This window comes from Malurus melanocephalus, unplaced genomic scaffold (assembly GCF_030028575.1).
Source record: "Malurus melanocephalus ecotype Western Australia unplaced genomic scaffold, MMel_1.1 scaffold_240, whole genome shotgun sequence".
Lineage (NCBI taxonomy): Eukaryota > Metazoa > Chordata > Aves > Passeriformes > Maluridae > Malurus > Malurus melanocephalus.
Genome location: NW_026623472.1, coordinates 973,255 through 998,112, shown reverse-complemented (window position 1 = coordinate 998,112; position 24,858 = coordinate 973,255). Strand labels below are relative to the sequence as shown.

General features: G+C 48.3%; 1 protein-coding gene across 1 annotated transcript; it reads left to right on the top strand.

Annotated features, from left to right (window-relative positions):
• The first annotated feature begins 1,634 nt into the window (after positions 1-1,634).
• SCD (stearoyl-CoA desaturase) lies at positions 1,635-23,131 on the top strand. Its single transcript, XM_057375135.1, has 6 exons — positions 1,635-2,047; positions 5,763-6,048; positions 13,119-13,249; positions 16,496-16,701; positions 17,929-18,161; positions 19,361-23,131. The coding sequence occupies exons 1-6, from the start codon at positions 2,021-2,023 to the stop codon at positions 19,558-19,560; spliced, it is 1,083 nt and encodes a 360-aa protein (XP_057231118.1). The 5' UTR covers positions 1,635-2,020; the 3' UTR covers positions 19,561-23,131.
• The last annotated feature ends 1,727 nt before the right edge of the window (positions 23,132-24,858 follow it).

The following is a 24,858-nucleotide window of genomic DNA, read 5'->3' as shown; positions in this document are numbered from 1 at the left end:
TTAAAAAAATTTATTTCCTTTCTGGTTTTCTTTTGGAAATAGTTGTAGTCAAATTTCCTTAGGATACTTTTTAGCTCAGTTTGTAGTTCTTTCAGCACTCACACAGAAATATAGAAATAGGTAGAATCTTTAATTAAAGCATCATTTCTCCTCAGTTGTTAACCAAACATTTAATGGAGAGTCTCAAAAGAGACAGTTGAAAGTTCCTTCCTGACTCATGTCCGCTTTCACCATCTAGGAACATCTGAAGCAGGCTTTTGTTTTAATATTGTGTCTCAAAAAGTAGGTATGACTTGAGATCCTAATGTCAAATTTAAACTCATACTCCTCACAGACCTCTTCCTCCATCGTAGTGAAATCAAAAAGCAGGAAGATATTTCCCCCTTTGCTGGACACCTCTAAATCTGGAGAAAAATGGGCTGCTGTTACTTTTCATTGCCACTTTTTCCTTCCAGTAAGGACAATGCAACTCACTTTTGATCRCTGCCACTGAATCAGCCATGATATGTTTGAGCAGAATCAGCTCAGGGATGGACTCTGCGAGATCTTGGTTGTCTGTCCACATCTTGTGTGGTCAGCTCCGTCACTGCAGGAGAGCTCTGGACAGGATATGTCAGAGGATATGGGCACACTTTTGGCTTTTCACATGCCTGCTCCACTCCCAGAATGACTCATTGTCAGCAGGGGACAGAAACTGAACACGGGACACACTGTGGAGTAGGGGAAGGAGCTTCAAGAGGTCTTGCCCAGGGTGATGGCATTAGGGTACCCTAAGCCTTGGTGCTAAATGGCTGAGGGTGCCAGCACGGTGACCACACGGTGGAGTTAGGAGAGCTTGCCTCCGGGCTCTGCCACCGGCCAGGTTTGATTCATAAGAGCCTTGTTTTTCACTTTTAATTGTGAAGGTATCTATGGGATTGAGTTGAATTTCGGATAGAGTTTGAATTTGGATAGAGGCTGGATATCGCTGGCATTACTGGCTAGCAAGGAGGTTGCTATGGAAAATAGCTGATGGCAAACTGAGCTACTAGTTTTTCCTTTCATCCTCTGCTGAAGGCACTGTTTTCTGGGGACRACAGACATGATTCTTTTTTTAATATTACGACCAACATTTTCCAGACTTTTTGCATATCGTGATGAACATCTACAGACATACATGCTTATCCAGACATAAGTTGTGGGGTGCTTTTCTTTGCAGAAATGTATGATTTCTATACACACATATAGGTGTAGAATTCTCCCCAATACAGAGCAGGTTTCATGCTGAATCCCCTTTTTCCGCCGCCGCAACACACATCCAGCTGGGGAAGAGGCGCGGGTCTCCCTGACATCCGTCACCCCTCGAGACCCCCTTATTTGATGAAGGGCACCYTCGCGGCGGCGCAGGGGGGTCTTAGGGGCCGCAGCATCCCCTGCGCCCCCCGGCGGGCGCGGAGCGGGGAGCGGAGAGGGCCGCGGGGCCGCGCACGGAGCGGGGCGCGCAGCGGGGCGCGCAGGGTGCGCGCCGCGGGGAGCGAACAGCAGATTGCGGGCAGCCAATGGCGAGGGCAAGCCGAGGTGGCACCAAATTTCCCGCAACCAATCGGCTCGCGAGGCGGAGGAAGGGAAAAAAAAAAGGAAAGAAAAAAAAAAAGAAAAAAAGCAGCCAGGCATCATGAGAGAGCCTGGCCCTCGTCATCCTCCTCTTCCTCAGCATCCTTCCTCCCTCCCGCCCCCCGGCCCGCTCCGCCCCGCCTCTCCCCCCGGCTACGCCGAGAGCCGAGCCCCCGCCGCGATTCGCCGCCCTCCGCGCTGACCCCGCGCATCCCAACCGCGGGCAGGGGGTCACCGGGAGGCCGGGGCGCGCAGAGCCCGGCCCCGCCAGCCGCCAGGCAAGCAGCCCCCCTTAAATACCTCCGCATCCGCCTCCCGGAGCCGCACAGCTCGCCGGGCAAGGAGCCGAGCAGAGCCAGCCTCCCTGCAGCGCCGGGGACCTGCGCGCCCGCGTACCGCCGCCGAGGAGCACAGACAGGGCCAACCCATGCCTGCGCACTTGCTGCAGGAGGAGGTAAGCGGGGACCCGGGCTGCGGGTGCTTTGTCTTCCCTTCGCCCCTTCGCCCTTCATCGCCGCGGTTCCGGCCGGGCTGCGCTGCTGCTGTCTTGKGGAAAAAGGCTCTGGGCATCCACGCGTGTCTGTGCGTGCACACACACACGTATTCACACGTGTGTGCCCGTGTCCTCTCCGCACYGCTTCACAACCGGGAGCCGAAGGGGTTCATTGGTAACTTGAGACATCAGCCAAGCCTGATGGGGAGCCCATGGATGAAGCGCAGGCATCCGCCTCTGAGGTGATCTTTCTGGATCCTGTGCCCTCMGGTAGACTGAGCATAAAATACAGGTTTATTTTGAAAACACCTATCAGAGCATGCTGGGCTCTTGAATGGCACGAAGGGCTATTCAGGCAGATCTTTTGTGCCAAGAGGTTGTGGGTTTTTTTGATTATACTCAGATTGTGATTTTTAAAATTTTTCTTAATTCTTTTTCTGATTAATAAGAAAGGGGTTTCASTCACAGTGTTTTAAAACCAAATATTGCAGCAGGAAGCGTCTCTAGGACAGACGCAAGGTGAAAGCCGGCTGCCCAGATGAAATGAATGACTGTGTTTGCGTTGCTTGAGCCAAGCAAGCACACTGTAGGGACCCTGCCCATTTCTGGCATAAGAAAATCTGAATAACAACCTGACACCAGTAAGATGTGCGGAGCGGTTGGATTTTTAAAGATTTTAATTTTTACTTTTGACCCTTCTGGCAGCAACCCTTTGCCCAAGGGGAGGCAGGGGCTTGATTCTGGTGTTTGTGCTCTCACCTTCTCATCCTTTCCCCCTCTGCCAATGCCTGGAAGTGGATGGAAATCATAGCCCCGCTCTTTTCCTGCAGCCAGCACACAGGGTCGCCCTTGGTCCTTTTGTGCAGGTGCCATGACCTTCCAGGGAGGTTGGGATGTAAAGAACTTTACTTTCCCCCCTCCCAAAATGGATGTCAAGGGCAGTGTGCTCAAGCCATGTTTCATGGTTTTGGCATGTATTTTGGGTCATATCCTGGAAGCTGGAAAGAATCCTGTCCCTGGGTCATGCTGRGCATATTCAAATACACCGGACCAGAGATTCAGTGCCCTGAGGCCYCTACACTGTAGCCAGTGCAGGAGCCTTTGAGCTGCAGTTGGTTGTATAAGCTGGCTGGGTGCCAGGATCACCTATGGCGTGTTCAGTGCTGGGGAGGTGGGGGTGTAGATGGGGAAACACATCTGTTCTGCAGATGAGAGCTGCAAAGTCACTCAGAAATGAGGGAAAGCTAATGAAAATGATTTAGCTGGCCTCCTCCCTCTCTCAGCTCTAGATCCCAGATCAATCTCCATCCCGTTTGCCTCAGTAGGAGCCAATATGGTCATAAAGGGATAAAAATCCGCTTTCTTTCCTCATTTCCCCCGTTTCAACCTAAATAGCCTCCCTCTTTCCCCCATGCTCCTCCCACCAAGCCTGAAACGGTGGAGCTGTTTCACGGTTGCTTTAYAGCCCTTTTGTTTCAAGATTAGTTTACATGTGAGAAATGACCAGTCTGATTATATCAGTGTAATTCCAGTAGCATAGGTATGCTGGTAAAATTCTTCATGTGGCTACTGCAACTGTGGAAGAAGAGATTTTTCCTCTTCTGTTTTSTTTGCAGTCTCCCTCCTTCTCCTCTGCCCCTGTGTAACTTTGACAGTGACATAAGCTATTGTGGAGGAGAAAAATGCAACTCCAACCCCACATTCTTACTCTGGAAGCAGCATGTCCATATGGGGTGTGTTACCCATCTAATTATATCACCACTCACTGTTGGGAATTTTTCCTGCATAGACAAGTCTYGGGTCTTTTTGGTAGATTGTCTTGCAGCCAAGAAAGAAAATTGTACCTTTCTGCCAAAATGCCAGATGAGAATATCTAAYGCTTGGGAAAGGGCAGGACTTCTCCTTGCCTAATCTCTGAAATAGAAGCCATTTCTCTTGGCTCTTTTGGTGTGGAAATTACCTTTAAATTCTCCAGCAGCTGAAAGAATCATACCTTCAAAACATTAATTAGGAGAGCAGACAGAGACAGCCTATAGCCAGGATGCAGAAGAGCCAGTCCCAAGCTCAGCAGCTTGCTGGGGTGCAGTGAAAGCAGCAGGATACTTTGTGTCCAGTTTTTTTCCTTTCTAAYCTTCGATTCCCCAAGGAAAAACTTAGAGCGCTGTTTCTGTAGAGATCATTTTACTTCCCAAATGTGGGGAATCTGTCAGCTTTGCCAGCTCCTCCCCATCGGAAGGTATGTCTGTAACCCTCTGGTTTCTCCCCTTGGGAAAGGGAGGAGTTGGGGTGGCCACGTAAGCTGCCTGGCCTGATTTTAATGCSTCCCTCAGGAAACTAGGCCATGGCAGGATGGTGGTCTTTTATGAATCCTGGATACCTGAGTGGGAATCTGCTGTTAATTCAGGAGAGATTTCTGTTGGGAAAGGAGCTTTCCCAGCTTGCCCATGCTCCCTCYCGCAGTCTGAGCTCTCCTGTGCCTGCTGGCTGACCTTTAGTGTCCCCTCAGCTGTGGAGGCAGCGGTGTGGGATGTGTCCCTTGGGCAGGTTCCTGGGAGCAGGGATGGGGGTGATGTGTGGGGGTCACACCACTTGCATCCCTCGTGCTTGGCACCCCCAGGTTGAACGATTTGGGCCCTTGGGCTCGGGGCTGACAAAGGGCTGCGAGTAGCAGCAAGCACACGGCTGTCATGATGGAGATGGGAATCAGTGATTCAGGGTTCAGTGACCTGTCTCATTAGGGTCAGTCCTGCCTGCTCCTTTCGTCATGCATGCCTGATCAGGCAGCCTGTCACTCAGCCAGGGCAAACAAGCATGTGCAGAGGGAATGTTGTGTCACAGTTGCAGAAGGGAGCCAGGAGCCAAGCTGAGCCAACTTTGCTCCTTAGAACTTCCTCTGCATGCTGGTGGCCATAGCTCAGAGGATTGTCTTTGATTGCCTCAGTTTGCCTGTGGGTGTGAAATGGGAGAGGGATAAGAGTCATAGCAGCAGGCATGGGATAAGTAGGTTTAGCTAGAAGCACCTCACCTGACTGATTCCATCCACTGATCTTCAAGCATGTTGGTCTTGCCACATCCTGTCCTGGAAGGCAAAGCAGGGGAGATAAAGAGGCACCCCAGAGGAATCCCCCTGTGGATCTTCTTGATGTTTCCTCCGTGATCCCTGGTGGGGTGACACAAAGAAGCAGGATATCAGGAGCAGCCCRTTGATTTATTATAAAGCTGTGTTTCAGAACGTATTTCTCTCTCACGTCTTTGTTCTTTCATAAGATTTGCTTTATTGTTGTCTGCTTATGCACAAACCCAGACCACAAACCCACCTGAAAACACCCACTAATCAAACTGAAGTAGAATAAAAATCCTTGTGGTCTGCAAATGATTTCACTCAAGCCACTGGTGGAAAGGAGAAGGGCTTTCAAGTATTTTTCTTTWCTTTCAGTACCCTATCTACCATTCACCTCCTCTCCAGAAAGACCAGGCCCCCATCCTCTCAGGCCATGACTCCATGTGGCCAGAGCAGGGTCTTCTTACTGCCAAGGGCTCAGCCGGAAGAATGAAGCCTTCCAGGGAAACCACAGAATGTGAATCTTTACACTGCCAGCCTAGATGCATGTATTTCTATTTCTTGAATTGATAACCACSAACTTGTTGTTTTGTTTTCCCTTTTTTCCTCTCCAAGGAGTTCTCCTCCACTTCCAGCACCACCACCGTTGGGACAGTCACCTCCCGGGTGACCAGGAATGGAAATGGCATCATGGAGAAGGACTTWCTCAATCATGAGGACTTGGCAGGAGACCGGGGCATGATAGAYGATCTCTTTGATGAGACCTACCGGGAGAAAGAGGGGCCCAAGCCCCCMCTGCGATACGTCTGGAGGAATATCATCCTCATGAGCCTGCTGCACCTAGGGGCCCTATTCGCATTGACACTGATACCTTCTGCAAAGATCCAAACACTGGCATGGGGTAAGCATATTCCTCTGTTTCTTGGCATCTGCAACCCCCAAATCTGTTGGGTGATATTACTTTGTTTTGTCCAGGCCCCCACGCTCAGGGATGAGAAAGAAGGAAGCAGGGGGCTTCTGCTAGAAGCTCTTCAGCCACATTTGTAGCAAGATGTGGAAGGGCTTGGTATTGTTCCTTGTAAGGTCATACAGAGAGGGAAAGATTTGACAGGAATCAAAGAACAAGCTTGATTCACAGATATTAACTTGATTCACAGATATTAGGCTTGGAAATAGCCCACACCCGAATGTGCAGCTGCTTCTGGGGTGAAGCACAAAAAACTGTTTGATTGAGTACTGTGACAGTCCCAGAAAGTTAGGATGTAAGATGCTAGCAAAAGCACCTTAAGGGGTGGCTGGGGAGGCCAGGTACAGGGCACTGTTTGGCATGAGACTGCTGCCAAGACATAAGAACCATTTCTGTCCCTACCAGGGAAGTGAAAATCTCACAGAGTCTCCATATGTATATGAGGGAAAAGAGACAAAATACAGACAATTGTGCTGCAGATAAATGTCAAGAATTAAGCCTGAAGCTCAGGTCTTTTATCATTCTTAAAAAAGCACAGATTAGCCGCCATCATCCCGGAACTAAGCCTGACAACTTTCAAAAAATAAATAAGCGTCTCTCCAGGCAGCAAATTCCAGTGGGAAGCACAACCCAACAGAAGGTAGCTAGGCAAAACTCCGCTTTCTCAGAGACCTTGCCCTGGGTAGGAACCAAACTTCTCCTCTGACTGCTTGAAAGACAGCTGGGCCCAGGGCCCACTCTGCGGGAGAGCCTTGCTTTCCACGAGCCTTTGTGTGGACCCCTGGAGGAGTCCAGAAGCCAAATGGCTCCCAGTAGGGAKGTTGAGAGATTGCATCCAGCCCCTGCCTCCCTGTGAAACAGAACATCCTGAAACAAAAAGCAGTAGTCTAGTTTGAGGCCTGCTGGGGTGGCGTTTGGGTTCAGTGGTGCTCCTGCTTCCCTGTCAGCCCAGCTATGGATGGCCCCGGCGTGATCCACCTGGCCTGTCGTGCTCTCAGAGTCTGTCTTTCTAATGGCTGTGTGCAACAAGCATCACAGCTGAACTGGGAAGGAGATGGATTCCTGCATGGCCAGGCTGGCTCTTCCTCCTGGACTGTACCAGCCTCTCACAGGCAGAGGCCTGGGGGATGAAGGCCACAGAGTGTGGCTACAGCATCTGCAAAAGCAGAGGCACCCTGTGCAGCCCGCGTGGCCTTTCAGGGGACATTATGAAAGAAGACTTTGCTGGGCCTTTCCGTTGTGAAAACCTGACAGGCTGCACTTTCCCCTGGCCTGGCAGGGCTGGGCAGAACATMCAGCCTCAGCATGACCTTGGAGGAGCATTTTAGGGCTTGGTCCTGTTCTGTGTGTCCCATTCCTGGGATGGAGGCTCARTGAAGACTGCTGGCTTATCTCCCTCACTGAGCTGACAGGCTGAGTCCTCCAGCTCCAGTCAAATATCCTCAGGGTGTTGGGGCAAGGAGGAGGGAAAACAGTGAGTCGAATTTACTGATTACATTTCAAGCTGCTGATGTGCTCCRTGATTTCCAAACCCATCCAACTCTTCACCCTTGAGTTCCCTTAGGATATTAAGAGGGCTTGAGCATCTTTATCCAGAAGGTTAATGCTGTTTTGCATTCTGCTGCCCCAAAATGGTCTTTATGCAGTGTCTTTGCAAGCATGTCTCTTTGGGATGTCTGTATGGCATCTCATGGCAYTTCATGGGAAGCTGCTTCACTTTTTAACTGATGCCAATCCTTCCTGCTCTCCTCACTCAGTGAGGTGTGATGTGGAGTGCCAGCTGCTCTCCTGCCACAGTGAGGCACTACAAGATTCCTTGGTGGCTTCTGGARTGACATGTTCTGGGAACAGGAGAAGGGCATGGTGTTTGGGGGAGCTGCACTGTTGCTGAAGATCCATCCTGCCTTACCAAAGCTGGAGTAGCTCCACCAAGCTCCCTGTTCTGCACTCCTTTTCTGGGAAAGGACCACTGTTCGTGGCACCTTGCAGCCAAGATAGAGTTCCCTTAGAGTCCATTCTGCTCCAGTGGTGGCAGGATCTGGAATACTTTGATCCTCTACAGGTCTACCTTCTCAGCAAGGYTTCTTGCTCCTTGCATTGCCCTTTTCTCAGCTCATACCTTTTTTTAGCATATACAAGGCATCACATACGTTGTCATGTCAGTGCTTTGCTGTTATTCTTCCAGGACCCTCTGGTAGGAAGGAGAGGATTACAGTTCCCATTGTATACATGAGGATAGTGCAGCAGAGACTTAGGTTGCTCCTGGCAGTACACCATGGGCTCACAGCAGAGCAGCTCTAGCAGTGGTACTTCTGGAGCCGCTGGAGTTTTTACCTGTTTCTTTGTCTTTCACATGATTTCTTTCTTAGGTTGTGTACATATAATACAACATTAACATGTCCCCAAATGTTCTCTGTTGTGGTGKGGCAGGCAGCTGTGGTGCCTGGTAGCTCATCTACCTTCTATAATTTATTCCTTGCTTATAACCACTTCATCCAGGCCACCATCTCCTTGATGTTCCTGTCCCTTTGAAACCAGTTATATTGGTGACTGTCCTCTTTTGTTTTCATTTCTCTGTGTGCTGATTCCTCTTTGTCTCTCAAGCTCCCCAGCCCTGCCTTCATCATTGTTTGCTGTTCTGCGTTGCTGTGTGCATTGTATCCCCTGATCTCTTTCTGGTACAGAGCCTCCCAGAATGAGCTTGGGCTGTTGATCAGGTGAGAGTTCACCATGACAAGAGCTCTCCGAGCCCTTCCAGCACTGGCTTTCTAGTCAGCTCCCCTTTTATTTATTGCCTTCTCCACTGCACTTGTCAAAGTCTTATGTAGTCCTTTCAAGAGTTATGGGCAGATTTTACATCATTTGCCAAATGGCACTGAGACTGAATTTGGAAGGGCAGAATGCAAAGGTGTTTGACAATTTTTTCTCWAATTGCTCAGACACTGCCTGGAAAYATGATTTGTGGGTAGTCTTCTTAGCCTTGGATGCAGAAGACTGACATAATTGTGTTAACTCCTGTTGGCCTGGACAGCAGTGTCTGTAAACAGTGATGGTTCCTTTTGACATGGTGCTCTGTCAACACCTCATTTCCTTGCAAAGCCAGATGCTCTAGAAGCATGGGTTGATACCGTATTTTGTTGTTGCTGTATCATCTTTGGACCAAGGTGAMTCTCGATGGATAATTCAGGCAATTTTGACAGCCTGAAAATCTCAGCCCATACTACCCTCAGAAGTATGTCCACCAAAATGTTTACAGTGTGTTTTTTGCTTTTCTATCAAGTCTACAGCTGGCACCACCTCCCCAGTTAGCATTCCCTCCAGGCTTAGCTGGCAGGTGGTGTGCTTCTTCAAGTGTGGCAGGGAAGTTAGGTTTTAGTGACAGCAGCACTTATTGCTTCTCCTAAACACTGTTCCCTTCACACAGCCTGCACATTTCACTGYTCCTGGTATCTTTCTCCTGAGAGCAGCAGGACTCGCCTGGCTAACAGGGACTGGGCAGCAGCCGTGCACTGAGCAAAAGCCCAAGAACATCTGCTGGAGCAGGAGCACCTCTTCATGTAAACATCCTTGGTATTCTTTGCAGGTGACAATGCTTTTAGCACATTCCTGGTTTCTCATCATAACCTGAGGTCTGAATCTCGGCCCTGAAGCCTCGTGAGTAAAGCCTCGTGAGTCATAGACATGACTGAATCCAGAATGTTTTCTGTTTAATTTTTGGAGCATGAGTGCTTATTACTGCCAGTGGTCATAATTCTTTGTATTCCAGTTGAATGGGTCACTGGGAATATCCCCTGTGAACTGACAATCTTTTGGATCTTATATAGTTCAAAGCAYGGTATGAAATATGACTTTGAGTCTTCACCTGATGGAGTCCCTAAGTCCTTCAGTTTGGGGCAGTCATAAAAATCTGTGCTACTTTATTTCACCTTCTCTACTCTCTTTCTAATTGAATTCTTAGTGGATGAATTTGGAGTTTTTCTTCTTCCCCATGAGATGCTGATTCCCTGACTATGCAATGATCATCACTGTACCTGTTTGTGARCTCTCTGAATCATAAGGGTGCTGGATTCTTCTGTATTCCACGAGGGTTTTCAGTCATTGTCTTTATCCTGTCACTGTCACAACAGCTCATAAGTATGGCTGATGCAGTTAATTGTCTCCAAGTAGGGTTTGGCTTTCTGTGGGGCTGGTGCCACGAATACATAGACTGAGAATCAGCTCCTTTTCCACAGAAAGTGTCTGCCCCTTAGATAAACTACAGCTTCTSTGTATGGGCAAGAGGCCAGGCAGCACAGGATTATAATTAGAGAGTTATGGCCATTGTAGTGACCTGGGATGCAGCTCCAAGAGAAGGCAACAAGAGCTGGTGAGGTTCATGGGCTTTGCTTGAAAGCTGGGACTGTTCTATGCCTGGGCACCCAAAAGCAGTGGGTACTCTTTCAATTTTTTTACAAAAGCTTCCAGAAAAGGCTACTCAAAAGAAAGTATTGGGTTGTCTGGGTTTTGAGTCTATTGGTGTCCCCACCAGATCTCATTTGTGATTCCCTGTGCTTGCTGATAGTATCTTTGTTGCTGATGTTATCTTTTCCCAACTGGGATATACACAGGTTGTTTTATTATTAAATTCTGATAATTGACTGTTTAAAAGAGATACAGATGAGCTTCCTTTCCTGCAAAGCTTAAATACAATAGTCGTCAGTCAGAGTCATCATCCTGGAGGYCTCTTTTACCAAAATATTCTCAGTCAGCATGTGAGGATTCAGTGAGGTAAGGAAAGCTGAAAATTCAGGGCTGTGAATAGGGCCTCTACTCACCTAAGCTGGCATTTACTTTCTTGTGCTATTGAAGATCATGAAAGATCACATAGTTAATTTCTGTCCCGGGTGCATCATTAATCCATGGGGCCTGCTTGCCCTACAGCAGACAGATGGGCTCTTTCCCCAGCAAGTTGCCCCACACATCCATTGCAATGTGCCATTGTTTAGCATGGACTCCCTGTCTGGTGTTATCTGAGGGGATAGTACTGATTTAAAATCCATCTTAAGATCTAAAATTAACAGGTCATGAGTTGGTTCATAACTTTCAGTTCAGAATCATGAAACTGAGTAAGATCTTCGAGGTTTCTAGCACCAGTAAGGGCAAAGGAACATCTGAACGAAATGCCCTCTTCCATCATCCTTCTCTTCTCTCCTTCCAGGCTTGGACAGCTTTGTGAGTTTTGTTCAGCTCCGTTTTCTCTTGCAAAGGCTGGATCCTGCTGKTTTTGTATGCTTGGCTCTTCTGAGAGATCACTGAAGTGCTGGGAGACAGGAAGCAAAGTTGTGCTGGTCCAAGGCTTGTGCTACATTCAGCAGCAGGCAGGGGAACCAAGGGAGAAGATGAAGATGTGGAGTCACAGTCAGATCAGCAGACAGGGAAGGTCACTTCTGTGCAGCAGGATGGGAGTGAGAAGGGTTCATGCAAGTTTAAGGGGCCAGAGAGGATGTTAAATCAGTCACGACAGGCTTTTAGTGGATAAGAGATTAGGCTGGGAATGTAGAGAAACTAAAAGGAGGTGACAGAAGGAAGAGGGAGCAGGAGATGCTAGGAAATAAAGCCTGTATTACTTTGAATGAAAGAACCGGGCAGTGCCTGGTGCATGTCTCAGATCTCTGATTCCAGACAAGTTTCTGGCAGAGTATCTAGTTTTCTGGGTTCAAGATAAGCTTGATTAGAGCCATTTGGCTGGACTGAATGGCTGAATGTCAAGCATACCAGCAATTTTTATCCATGTGTAAGAATAAGAAACTCTTTTCATGATCGATGCAATTGGCTGAAATGTGCAAATTTATACCAGGAAAGAGTTTGCCCTGGGGGTCTGGTAAGAAGGCATTGCTTCCCCCAAAGGACAAAAGGTGGATCAGTTGACCAGTTCAATGCTCTCTGTCTTTCTGCCAAACTCCCTGACCCTTCCTTCCTAGAGGAAAAGTTATTTTGCAGAACCAATTTCCTTCTTACCCTAGATCCCTAGTGTAATGCTGCTATGAACCTCTTGGGGTCTTTTCTTCATTTTATTTCTAGTATCAGATGCTAGAGCTTTATTTCCAGAAGCCCCAGGAGGACAAACGGGAGCACACAGACCAGGCCAAATATGAACACACAATGTGTTGGGAAAGGAATGTGGTTTTTTACTAGCTGCCAAAGGAGCAAGGAATTCCTTCTGCCCTGTGTGGAGAGGGAACACATGAAGCAGCCTCAAAKCTCAATGGGGCCCAGCAACATCTGCCTCTGGCATGGGCACAACTTGCAATGAATTGTTAGCCCTGGAATTTCCTTCTGTGAATAATGCAGGAGTTGAGCAGAGGGGGGATCAAAAATATCTTGGAAATGGTAGCCTCTGGGCAGATTTTAAGCCAGCAGTAGAGCTGAAGGTGAAGCCCAGGCTTCAGTGGCAGAATAGGTTAGATTTTTTTCTAGCCAGCTTTTGGTCAGAAAGGGAGCAGAAAAGAAGCGTAACCCTGGGCTTGAACTGTCCCCCTGAAGAACGGTAAGATTATCTACCAGCTTTAGGTGAAAACAATGCAAAACAGATTTAGTGAGGAGTGGTGAGATGGGAAAGCAAGAGCCTGGATTATTCAGGGTGGGAGGAAAGGGACAAGCTGTTCCCCAGTGGACTGCAATGCTTTTACCACAGTGCTTTATGGAATGAGCCACTTTATACAATTTTGACTATTCTGCACCATAACAGCTGGCACCATGTTGAAAAAACAACCCTTGTGACAAGTTTCCTAAGGGGGAGCCTCTTTCCTTGTCAGAGAYGAAGAGCTGGTAAATCTGAAGATTTACCCCAGGCTGCTTAGGAGGCCTGTGGCAGCTTGGGCACTCCCATATGGAGTTTTATTGCCCCAATCTGTGCTCTCCATGGATTCCTCTCTTGTTTATACAGCTTTGAGGGAAAGCCCACCTTTGTGTCGCTCTGCCTGAAGCTTTGCTCTAACTGCTCAAACAATTTCTTTCCTYTGTAGCTGTTCTGTGTTTCCTGGTGAGTGCTCTGGGGATCACAGCTGGATCTCACCGCCTCTGGAGTCACCGGTCCTACAAAGCCACCCTGCCCCTGCGCATCTTCCTGACTATTGCAAACTCCATGGCCTTCCAGGTAAGCACTTCCTCAGTGTGCCGCTGATCCTCAGAAGGAAGTGCTCCCATGAATCCTTGTCTCAGGTATGGGACACAATCTGATGAAGAGGTTCCTCTCTCCTACTACCTCTTGTTAGGAAAGACTACCCTTTCCATCTAACACTGCAGTGCTAGAGTCTTTTTCATTGTCTTTACCTTGTCCCATCAGAGGYTGACTCAGACAAACCCAGTGGGGAGAGGACAATTGGTCAATACCAGGGGTAGGAAAGCTCTCCAAAACAGGAATGCACCTTTCCCTCAAGGTGTGKTCTCCCTGTGCTTGCACACCAGGTCCCATGAAAGAGGTGTGGAAGTGTTAAGTGTTCTCCTGGTGTTGCCTCACTCTCCTTTTGCTGTGTTGCTGATAAAAGGGAAGACATCTGCAAAGCCAAGGAGGTAGAATTCTGCAGGATGTAGAGTTTGCTGCTGCATAAAAACCAAGSACTTGTTGAGATTTAGTTTCTCTGGTTCAGAAGAGTGATATTTAGAAAAAATCATGTTACAAATCATACCACTGGCTTCCAGATAGTTGTCCCAAGTCAGTGATATTTTAAGGAGAGAAGGGTTGGGCCCATTCAGAGTGGCACAAGTGACTGCAGGCACTGTTAAGCACCTTGGGAGATTGCTTCACCTCTCAAAGAGCACTAACCTCAGGATATTGCCTAACTACTGTGAGAGCACTTCACAGTCCCCAAAGCAAACAAAACTGCAAATCTGTAGAAGTCAGAGTGAAAACCCAGATTGGCACAGAAAAATAAATCCTAGTGGTCTCTCAGGCTTGTCTCTGTAAGTCAGCCCTAACAACACTCCTCCTCCAACTGTACTGAAGGGTTGCTTGTCTCTGGAAGAACTCAGGAGGGTGTCAACATGCAGCGCTTTCTGCTAGAACAAGGTGAAYACAGAAATCACTGCTGCGCTCTTAAGTAATCCTCCAGAGGATATCACTTTGTTTACAAGTAATCAGAACAGAGTGAGGAKAGGTTTTTTAAGCCTTGAAAAACTTTGTAAAACACCATTGAGTTTCTTCTCTGTTAGTACCAAACAGCAGTCTTTCATGAGGAAGAGGAAGCACCAAGCTGCTGATTCCAGCCAGTGGTCCAGCACTCAACAAGGCAACAGGATGGGTTGCTGTGTATTAGCTAGTCCTGTACAAAGACCGTCTTTCACAGGGTTATAGGGCAGAGGGGGAAAGAATTTGCTGAGCTATTGCTGYAGGGGATAGGAATAGACAAAGATAAGAGACAGACAGATATTTCAGCTTCAATAGGAACTAATCCAAAGTTTTACTGAAAATTCGGTACCATTCCCCATGGATTTTTTTTAATAGATACTTTCAGTGACATTAAGAGAATATTTATGTTGAATTTATCTCATACCTATTACTGGCATCAGAGGAGCTCCGTAACATTTAAGGTCAGGGAAGTTTATAGACTGTCCTCCAGAAAATGCCTGTTGGCTGCTCAGAGACCTATGACTGAAACTTTCTCAAATGTCAGAGAATTTGAGAATTCTGCCTTTAACTGACTTTTCCACCTGCAAGACCTGTCAGCTGCAGCACAATAGAAGCTCTCCTGGTTATAGTCTGTAGTTGGAAACTGCCAAGGAAGAAGACATTCTCCTCGGCTTTGCTTACTCTTCTCAGAAAACCATGATTTTCACTCAGGGTTGCAGTTTAGACATGGTGCCAAAATAGGATCTGTAGAAAAGAYAATGAGCTAAAGTTTGGGTCAAAATACTGATTTTTCAGGTTTGAGACTCCTGATATCTGTTTGTAGCAGGGTGTGGTGGGTGAAGTGATACCCTGGTCCAGCTGTGTTACATGGTCTCTTTCCAAATTTGTGCTTCCTACTTCCAGCAAGTTGGAGAAAGCTTTCCCATACGTGCAAGCCCAAGTTGTCTGCCGACTTTCAGACTGGGCTTTCTTGTGTTACATGGTGCTTTGTAGGGTCTGGAATGTGAAAGAGACTTTGGGTCATAGGTGAGACTTTTTCAGCACAGGTACTGGTTGAGTTTCACTGCTTACTAGATAGGGAGGGCAGCTGGGCCATCCCCTTCTGGGGAAATAGCGAGGCCTGCTGATACTCGGAGATGTTTGGCTGGAAGGAAGGCAGCAGTATTTGGAAACAAGTGAGAGTTTAATCCTGGCCCATGTCTATCACTGCATTCTTAAATGGCCTGCAGGTAAATCATTTTATCTCAGTTGAAGGAAGAGTGGTTACAGTACTTGAAAGGAACTTGAGTCATGTCTTTGATACAGGTTCCCTGTGTGGACAAGCCCCTTAGTCTTTCGAGGCAAGAAACAGAGATGGTTATGCCATTTCCTTACCTTCAAAGTGTTTTCAGGAAAAGTCCTGGGTACTTAGGAGATTAAGGAGCCTCTTGTGTAATACTGGTAATAGAGCCACCCTTGGATCTCTATTTAATCTTTTCTAGGATGGTGTAATACATGGCTTTAATCTCATTGAAACCTTGATACAAAGAAATGATCACAGGTTTATGAAAATCTATTCTTAGAACCRGCCAAAGCAATCATTTCATAATACAAATGATAAAAGCATTGACATTTTCCAAACAGTATTGATTTGGCTGCTTAAATGGAACAGTTATGGGGCTGAAGAGAAGTATTTTTAAGAAATGTCATTGAAATGGTGTGTTTGTTCTCCTTCTAAAGAGGGACCTTAATTTTAAGACTGTTTGATTTCTAATGGGAAAAAAGTCTCACTCCCTGCAAGTTAAACATCTGATTTGGCAATCCCAGGACAAGCGAGGCAGGATGACCTATGGGAAATGCCAGGTACAGGGAAGGGGCAGGTCAGTCAGCCCCAGCTGGCACTGAGGGATGGGGACTGCGATGGGGATGGGACAGGAGCTGAGAGTGGGAGGGCAGGGCACCGGGCAGCCAGTGAGAGTGGCTGCTGCAGGGGTGGGGCACAGGCTGATCTATCAGAGCTGCAGCACCGTGGGTGTGGYGCAACCCCCAGCTCGAAGTTGGCCGATCAAAGAGCAGAGCTGAGACACCCCTGGAGCTGCTTCCCAAAAAACTGGAGAGATGCAGCCAAGACCCAACTTCTGTTTTAAGGCCAGAAACCTCAAAACCTCATGAGACATAATGCCACTCATACGAGTTCAGGTCAATAGGATWTAGGCACTTAAACATTTCGGGCCATTTTGTCATTTGAAGGGAACATCAACTTGACCCTAAGTTTTCCCCTCTGTTGTCCTGCAGAACGACATCTACGAGTGGGTCCGGGACCACCGCGTCCATCACAAGTTCTCCGAAACGGACGCAGACCCACACAATGCCATGCGGGGCTTCTTCTTCTCCCACATTGGCTGGCTGCTCGTGCGCAAGCACCCGGATGTCATAGAGAAGGGACAGAAGCTGGACCTGAGTGACATAAAGGCTGACAAAGTTGTGATGTTTCAGCGCAGGTGAGTGGTGGGSTCAACCCTATTGGGGAGCCATGGGGGATGGAGCAGGGACACYGCAAATGGGCTGGGAATTCCATGGCTTTGATGGAATGTGAGGGGATTGAAAGCATCATRTGAGAAATGTCAGTCTTCAGTGTGCCCAAGGCTTTGCTGTCAGATAAACTGTGAAAAATGAGCTGTGCCTCTTCTATAGGAAGTGTTTATAATCTAGTGGCTACCTTTAGCCCTCCCACAGCCCTCTCTTGCCTGCTTACCCTGCAGCACCTTGCCAGCAGCAGGCTGAGGTTCCCATCACAAAGCCATCCCATGCTTGCTCACCCCACAGCCCAGCTGCTGCTTTGTCTGGCCCAGAGCCCACACATGGGTATCTCTGAGACATCCTTGGAGACTGCACACCTTCCAGGCCATGTCTGTGTCTCTCTTCCCTCAGTCTTCTGGAAACAATATGGTGAAAGAAGGGTTGAAAATGGAGATGTGAGAGGGGCAGTAACTGGGAAGGACAGTCTTGATTCGCTGGTGCCTCTTGGACGGGATATCTCTCAGCCGTCTAGAGCTATACTGGAACTGATCCCCAGAGCAAGTGAACCTATCACCAGGGCTGCAGGGATGTGRGACTCAACCCATATAGTAACCAGCCTAAGTCAGGAAGACTCTAATTCAGTCCCAGACTATTTTTTCTTGTGGGTCATCAGAATGGCTCACCTTCCTCTACTCCCATTCTTCTAGTGTGAGAAGAACCCACATGCTCATCTGTATGCTCATCTRTGCCACTTGCTTGCACTCTTTGCTGGGTTGTATTTGTAGACAGAGACAAGTCTGTAAGGAGGAGATGCAGCACTGGGCCAAAGCCAGAGAAGGGATTATCTGTGGGACTCTGGAAGCATGGGGTTGCCTTTGTGGGGGCCAGTGTAGCTGAGAAGCAAATGACAGATGAGGCCAAAAGCAGCAGCTGATGTCTGTACTCATGGTGATGCAGGCATTGTTTTCTGCATGTGTGAGGAAACCAGGATTTAGTCTGAGTCTCTTGCCTGATGACAGAACTTGGAAGTCTCAAGGCATGGCTTCTGCTCATCCAGAGCAAAAGATACACAGCTCAGGAGTGAGGCATTTTTGCACTTGATTTTCCCTACATAGCTGAGTGTGAATCCTCCGAATGGAGGACTGCATTAGTCCTTCCTGTCCTGCCTCTGCCACTGAATACCTTCCTCCTGGTCCCTTCCTTTCCAGATACTACAAGCCCTCAGTGGTGTTGCTGTGCTTCACAATGCCAGCTGTAGTGCCCTGGTACTTCTGGGATGAATCCATCGTCATCAGCTTCTTCATTCCAGCCATCCTGCGCTACACCATAGGGCTCAATGCCACTTGGCTAGTGAACAGTGCTGCTCATATGTTTGGCAACCGGCCGTATGACCAGAACATCAACCCGCGGGAGAACCCCCTGGTCAGCCTGGGGGCCCTAGGTATGTTCAGCATCTGTGTCTTTGCTGCAGGGGGACTGTAGAACAGGGGCTGCCCACTGGGGCTGCAACTGCTTCTAGGAATTTCTGTGAATCCAGGTATCCCTATTTCCCCATCACCCTTCCCTTCCAGCCTTTGCGTCTGGGGGTGTTTCCCACTCTGGCCAGTGAGTACATAAGGGCAGTGGGGTTATCAGCTCCCATCAGACTCTTTCCAAACTGGAAAGGACTCTGCTACACTTAGCACCTTCTTATCTCAATAGCAATGTTTTATTTACTCTGCTCAGTGGTCTCTCTGCCAGGTTCRCTGGACTGAAAAACGTGTGCTGCAGTCACTACATATCTGTCTGAGATTTGTCAACTTGAAAACCAGCAGATGCACACTTTAAAATGTTCTCAGGACAGCTGGTGATTTTGGGGGTACTTGAGGATAAGACAAGCTAGACGCTTTCATGTTTTTTACTGTAATTTTTGGGWTCTAGGAAAGTAAATCCCAAGATCAGCATTTGCCCTTATCTGTTTTCCCAAGCCTAAATCCTCATTTGTTTTGTACCACTGTACATCACTGGAGCTGCACTGATTTCCACCACCAAAGGAACTACTCATGGGTTTTTAATAGAGAGGGATCTGAACTGCAGAGATTCAGGGGTAGGAGCAGAAGTTGAGACAGTGTCTGTGAAGGGGGAGCACTGAAGTCAATGTTGACAGAATCCAGAGCAGATGGTGACTGACTGCTGTAGAATGCCTAGTAGAAATGTGTGTCTGCTTTTTCTCCCYATCTGGAAATGTCCTTTGGATATGGCATTAGGATTGCCAGTGTTGTATGAGTATTGATTGGCCTGGTTTGTTGGGGACTTGCTGCTGGTCTAGTTGGCAGCTGAACTAATACTAGAAGATTCCTTGTTGTAGCAGGAGAAAAACTATTAGAATCCCCCAGTGTTTTGATGCAGCTGGGGACCCAGGGCTCCTTCCCATATGCTCTTTTTCCTCTAAAGCACCAAAAGTCCTCTATGATTGTCATTGCCTCACTTTGGCTCATGCCCAAAGATGGTGTAGATTGTGAAAGGGTAAAGCTGGGCTGAGAGGAGAGAGGAGCCTGGACTCAATCCAGAGCCTGTCACAGGAATGTGGTGCTTTGGATCAAGATAAAGGGCCTATCATGTGGAGCTCTGCAACATCCTCTCCCTGGTTGTGTTTTTCAGGAGAAGGCTTCCACAACTACCACCACACTTTCCCCTATGACTACTCYACCAGTGAGTTTGGCTGGCGCTTCAACTTAACCACAGCCTTCATCGACCTCATGTGCCTCCTGGGGCTGGCCAGCGATCGCAAGAAGGTCTCCAAGGAGGTCATTCTGGCTCGGAAAATGCGGACTGGAGATGGAAGTCACAAGAGTGGCTGAGTTCCTGCTCCCTTTCACACACACATCCACACCTCTCCTTCTTCCTTTTTTCTCCCTTTCTCCCTTCCTGACCCCTCCAAACAAGCTGGACAAAAGTTYAATGTTCTGTTTACTAACTACTGAATAATGCTACCAGTTTGCTTAAGATGATGATAATGAGTTTTAACGCCCCCCTCCCACGCTGTATTTTGCGTGATGTATTTAAGATCTAGGACTGCCTTTATAACACAAGGCCACCCTTTCCCTACTCTCCTTTTCCTTTCTGTTTTTCCTCTCCAGCCTCTCTAACCTGTCTCCTGCTTTACATTGTCCCAGTCTCTCCCTGGAAGAGAACTGGTAGGAAGTGGCCTGGGGAGGCCCACTGCAGTTGGCCATGTACCATTTAGTTAAGGGATGCCTGTAACAGCCAGATGAAGAGTTGAGCCAAAGTCAGTGACCCTCTCCCCACCACCTCCCCSCTAAAGTTTCTGCCAATGTCCCTCCTCTTTTCTCAAGGGCTGCTGACAGACATGACAYGGCTGAACTGCTCTCTCTGGGAAAAGCAGCCCTATCCCTTTCTCCTGCCATCAGAAAGAAGAGTTATTTCTTTTAAGATGTCTCTTGGGAAGTGTTCTCTCCTGCTCCTCACCACCTAGCCACTCTGGCTGGGGAGAGGAGATTGCCCAGACTCTCTCAGATCCCCAGCCAGGTCCACCATGGCCGGCGGATGTRGGCACTGGAGGGGAAGTGCTGGTGGCCTTAATTCCTACTCCCTCTGGTGTCACAGCCTCCCTTCCTGCACTGCCCTCTGTGCCATGAGGGACTGAAGGCAGAGCATGGCTCTGGGCTCCACAGCTGTTCTGGAGAGCCACAGMAAGGAGGAGGACAGATGGAGGGGTGTGCCACTGGCTGCCAAGGGGCAGCACCAGCCCACAGTGAGTTTTGTTYACCTCCACTGCTGAGATTTCTGCTGGCAAATGGGACTTTGCCAAAATGGAGAGGAGGAGAAGGATGTAAACCAAAGCTCCACCTCTGAGTTAAGCTGCTTTATGTGCTGGAAGAACAGGGTCCCTTCTGGGTGGCAGGCAGATGTGTGTACCTGCCCTGCCTGCAGATCCAAGTCCCGTGCTGAGCACAGGGACAGGACAAGGGAGCATCTGCAGGTGTAGGAAGGAGTGAGGGTATCTGCAGGASCAGGTCTTTTTATCCTTGGGAGCTCCACTCAAAGTGCCTGAGAAACACCAATGTGAGGCCAAGTGGCACAGGGGGCTTGAGGAAGGCGAGACTTCAAGGTGAGACACTGCTGCCAGTGTGAGCTAACTCTGGGCTTTCTTGCCCAGGGTGCCTGTGTTGGTTTGCCATTCCCTGCTGCCCAGAGGGAGTGGGAAGGAGAGGCAAAAACAGCTCCTTGTAAGTCTCTCAGCTTGCCTCCCAGCCCCCTCGGCAAGCCATCTCGCCACCTCGCTCCTTTGCCAGCGAGACAGGCAGCGAGGGCGGCTGAGCCTGCAGAAAGGTCAGTTACATCACTGAGCCAACGTGGGCACGCAGCTGGAGGGTGCTGGGGAAAGAAGTTCATGTGGGTGTTGTTTCCTGCAAGTTGCAGAGACCGSTTTGAGTTCAAGCAGTTGGGTTACGTTCTGGATGTCATGGCCTCATGCCCCTCACTGAGTTGAACGTGCTTTTTCCCCCCTTAACTCTCCTAGTTATTATTAATTTTTATTATTATTATTATTAGTTGTAGCAATAGTATTGTTTTTGTTGCTTCAATGCATCAATCGGAGCTGGAGGAAAGCACAAGAGGTAGCCGGAACAAAGTGATATTGGAGCGGGGTTTGCAGTGWCTCCCTTATTCAGGCAGGCCAGGGAAAGCAGAGACAGAGCAGATGCCAACCTCCTCACATCAGCTCTGCCACGTCGCAGCCAGGGAAGCTTCACGGGAGCGAGTCTCTGCAGCTTTGCTTCCTCCTGCTGCAGTGAACCTCGCCAGGAGCCAGGATAGCTCTGTGATGTTCTCCTTAACAAGAACACACTTGTTACTCAGAAAATGAGTCCGTCTCCTCACCTTCCTCTCCCTGCCACCACCACGACCTTGTTATTGCTCAGCAATGGGACCCTTCAAGGATCTGAGCTGTAAGGAGTGATGTGGTTTCCAGTCAAGAGGAACAAGGACAAACAGAGAAGAGTCCTTCAGCTCCTGCTTTTAGGAGACAGTGTCCTTAGTGCTYTGAGGCTCTTGACTGCCTGGGTGCTGGCTGGAGCAGAGTTGTGTCTAGAGCTCTATCCTACCATTTACAAAAAAATAAAAAGCCCTCCAAAAAAAGGAGAAATACTGTTARCTCTGTAATTGTGGGCCGACTTTGCTCTGGTCTGAACCCCTCTGAACTCGTGGAAGTCCCCAGAGAGGATGAATTTTCTCCAGCYCGTAATTTGAAAGGGGTGTGGGGAGGGGAGAAGGGGAGAATGATTTTCTTGCTCCTGGTGCCCTTAAGGGATAGTGTGACATACCCCACACATAGAGATGCGTGCTGTGAAATTCTGCAATATTTCACATCCTCTCAGCAGAGAAGCAGGGCTTGACATCAAGGGTTCCTTTCAAATTTCAAGTGCTGATTTGGGTCCAGAATTTGGAATGAGAGTGGAAGTTGAGGAGCAGTAACCAAACAGTCCTGGTGTTTGTCCAGTCACTTTAAAGGTAGATTGGCAAATATCTCTGGGTGCCTTAAATCTTTCTTTAATATACATAGAAGTATTGACAGCTATTTGCCGTTTTTTTTTTTTTTTCTGAGTTATGAACATTCAAGGGGTTTCTTAATTATTTAATTACCTACATTAAACTGTGGGTGCAGATGATTTTGAATGTATTTGAGTTAGAATTTTTGTTAGATTCAGAAACAGATGCAACACTTTAAGTAGAACTTTGTTTGAGATATATATATATATATATACCTATAAATATATATATATATTTTTGGTGGCATGTTTGTATCCTGGACGCATTGTCTGTATGTTTAGCTTAATCGAGTCTGTGAAAGGTGGAAGCAGAACAAGCAGCAGTGGGACCTCATGGCTAAAGCAGCTGGGGCGTGTTCCCAGCTTAGCAACTCACTCACTGCGTGATTTGGGACAAAGTCACTTAAAAACTCTCTGTGCCTCAGTTTCCCTATCTGTAACAGGGGGTTATGCCCTGCCTCCCAGAGGTGTGGTGGGGCTCGCTGCCAACCAGCCGAGCACAGGAAGGAGCCATATGAACCACACACACTGCTGTTGGCAGAAGCATGGACTGGTTTGTTTTCCAAAACCGTTCCCAGCCCTGCTGGTATTGTGAAGAGCAGAAGTCCAAGTGTTGGGTGTTCAGGGAAGGATTGGAAAGTTGAATCTGCACATTGTCTAAGCTCTGTCACTGTTGAAATGTGAGTAGGATACGATTTTTCACAGCTTAGGGATTTCTGCATAGTAATATCTCTGTTTTGTGTACTGGAAAAGAAAAAAAAACTTTTTGAAATAATTTCTACTAATATGGAAACAGACATCTGGTTGTGCTGATCTGAAATTTTATTTGTTCATAATAAAAATGATAAATGTTACTTTAAAACTTGTTGGACTGGTGACATGGTGGGCAGGGCTTGGTAAAGCATGCAATGCTCCATCAGGATGGGGAATGCTGTGCCTTAGTGTTTCCAAACCTGTCTCTCTTCCAGGAGAACCAAGGGAAAAAAAAAGCCTCTGGCTCTTTAAGCATCATGAATGAGTGGATTATAATGGCTTTCATACTCCAGCGCAGGCCAGGCAGGCACACCCCGCCAAGGCTGCCCCTGCGCCTGGGGTTACTGCAGGTTAATTCCAGCCGGGGCCCCTTGCCAGGGCCTTGCGGCTGGCGGATACACATGCGGCACAACACGTAATACCGGCAGCCGCCTCCCGTCAGGCGGGTTCAGCAGCCTCAGCCAGGGGAATTTTCCTCCTGCAAGAGCGAGTGTCCCTCCTTCTCCGCACCCCTTTTGCAGCTGGAGGGAAGTGAAAGGAAAAGGGGGAAATCCCCTGACCAAATCTCACTTTAATTGATAGTAGCTTTTCTGCTTCCCCAGTCAAACATCTGTTGATCATAGCGGTGAGTAAGGCCATCTCTGCATGGCACCAGCTTGCTGCATGCACCAGTGGGCAGAGAGGATGGCCTTGTTTGTGGCATCTTTGCCACCTGCAGCACACAGGGACCCCTGAGCCATCCCATGGTTGCTGGCACCACCAGACCCTTGCAGCTGGGCATGCTGAATTCCTTGGAAAAAAAGGCCCATGGTTTCCAGGCTTTGTTCTATGCCAGAACAGGCTAAAACCAGGCTTTGGTTTCCAGCTGCAGCTACTGCTGCTGGAAAGCCCTTTGGGTGGGAGGGCCAGAGCCAGCRCACTGTAAATTGGAGCACAGCGGGGAAGAGAGTTACTCAGATAGAAGGTTGAGCTTCGTCCAGCAGCTGWGTTCTTCCACCTGGAGGTGTGTGATCAGCCCAACCAATATGGCTGCTCTGAGCTGTGGAAAAAAGCAAACCAAACACTCCTGCTCATCAGCTGGTCACAGCAGTATGTCCCTGGAAGTGACAGAGAGGTGCTGCTTCTGGTAATCTGGTGCGCTTTTGATCCCAGCTGTGACAGCACAGCCCCTCCTAAAACAAGTAAAACAGAGAAGGCCAGTCAAGTCTTCAAAACTCCTGATTATTCAGCCAAGCCTAAAAATAAATTTAATGATCCCTCTGTCTGGATTTCATGAGTGCAACTCCAATCGCGGCCTCTCCCTCTTCGTTAAAGACTGTTATTAAATCCCCTGCCCAAAATATGTTTTCCTACACTATCAAGCCCTTCAGCAGTGCCAGCTCAGCATTTTTAGGTCATTGCTTGGAAGTATTTCATGCACGATCATTCCTGGTTTCCTATGTAATCTGCACATATGGATTGCAATTTCAATGCACCCCAACTTTGCTCCTCYGAAAATCTCCCACCCACCAGAGAAGGGGAGGGAAAGGAAGAGTTAAAAGTATGAGCCAGCTTTGCTGGGTAGGAGAGGACAGGCAAACAAGTGCCTGCTTGTTCAGACCCRAGGGAGGGAGAGCAGGGAGGGCTGMAGGTTGTCAGAGGAGAGTTTTGCTGTTATCTTTTCTCTCAGAACACAACATGCAGAAGATGCGAATGTGATCTTTAGGGGAGACCAGGTTCCCGCTGCTATCCACACCCCAGCAGTGGGATGCAGTGAACACAGTGTGAGGAGACAGTGTGTCCAGGCCAGGACCCTGGGAGCAGGACCAGGCAGGGTGCCCAAGGAAGGGCAGCAGT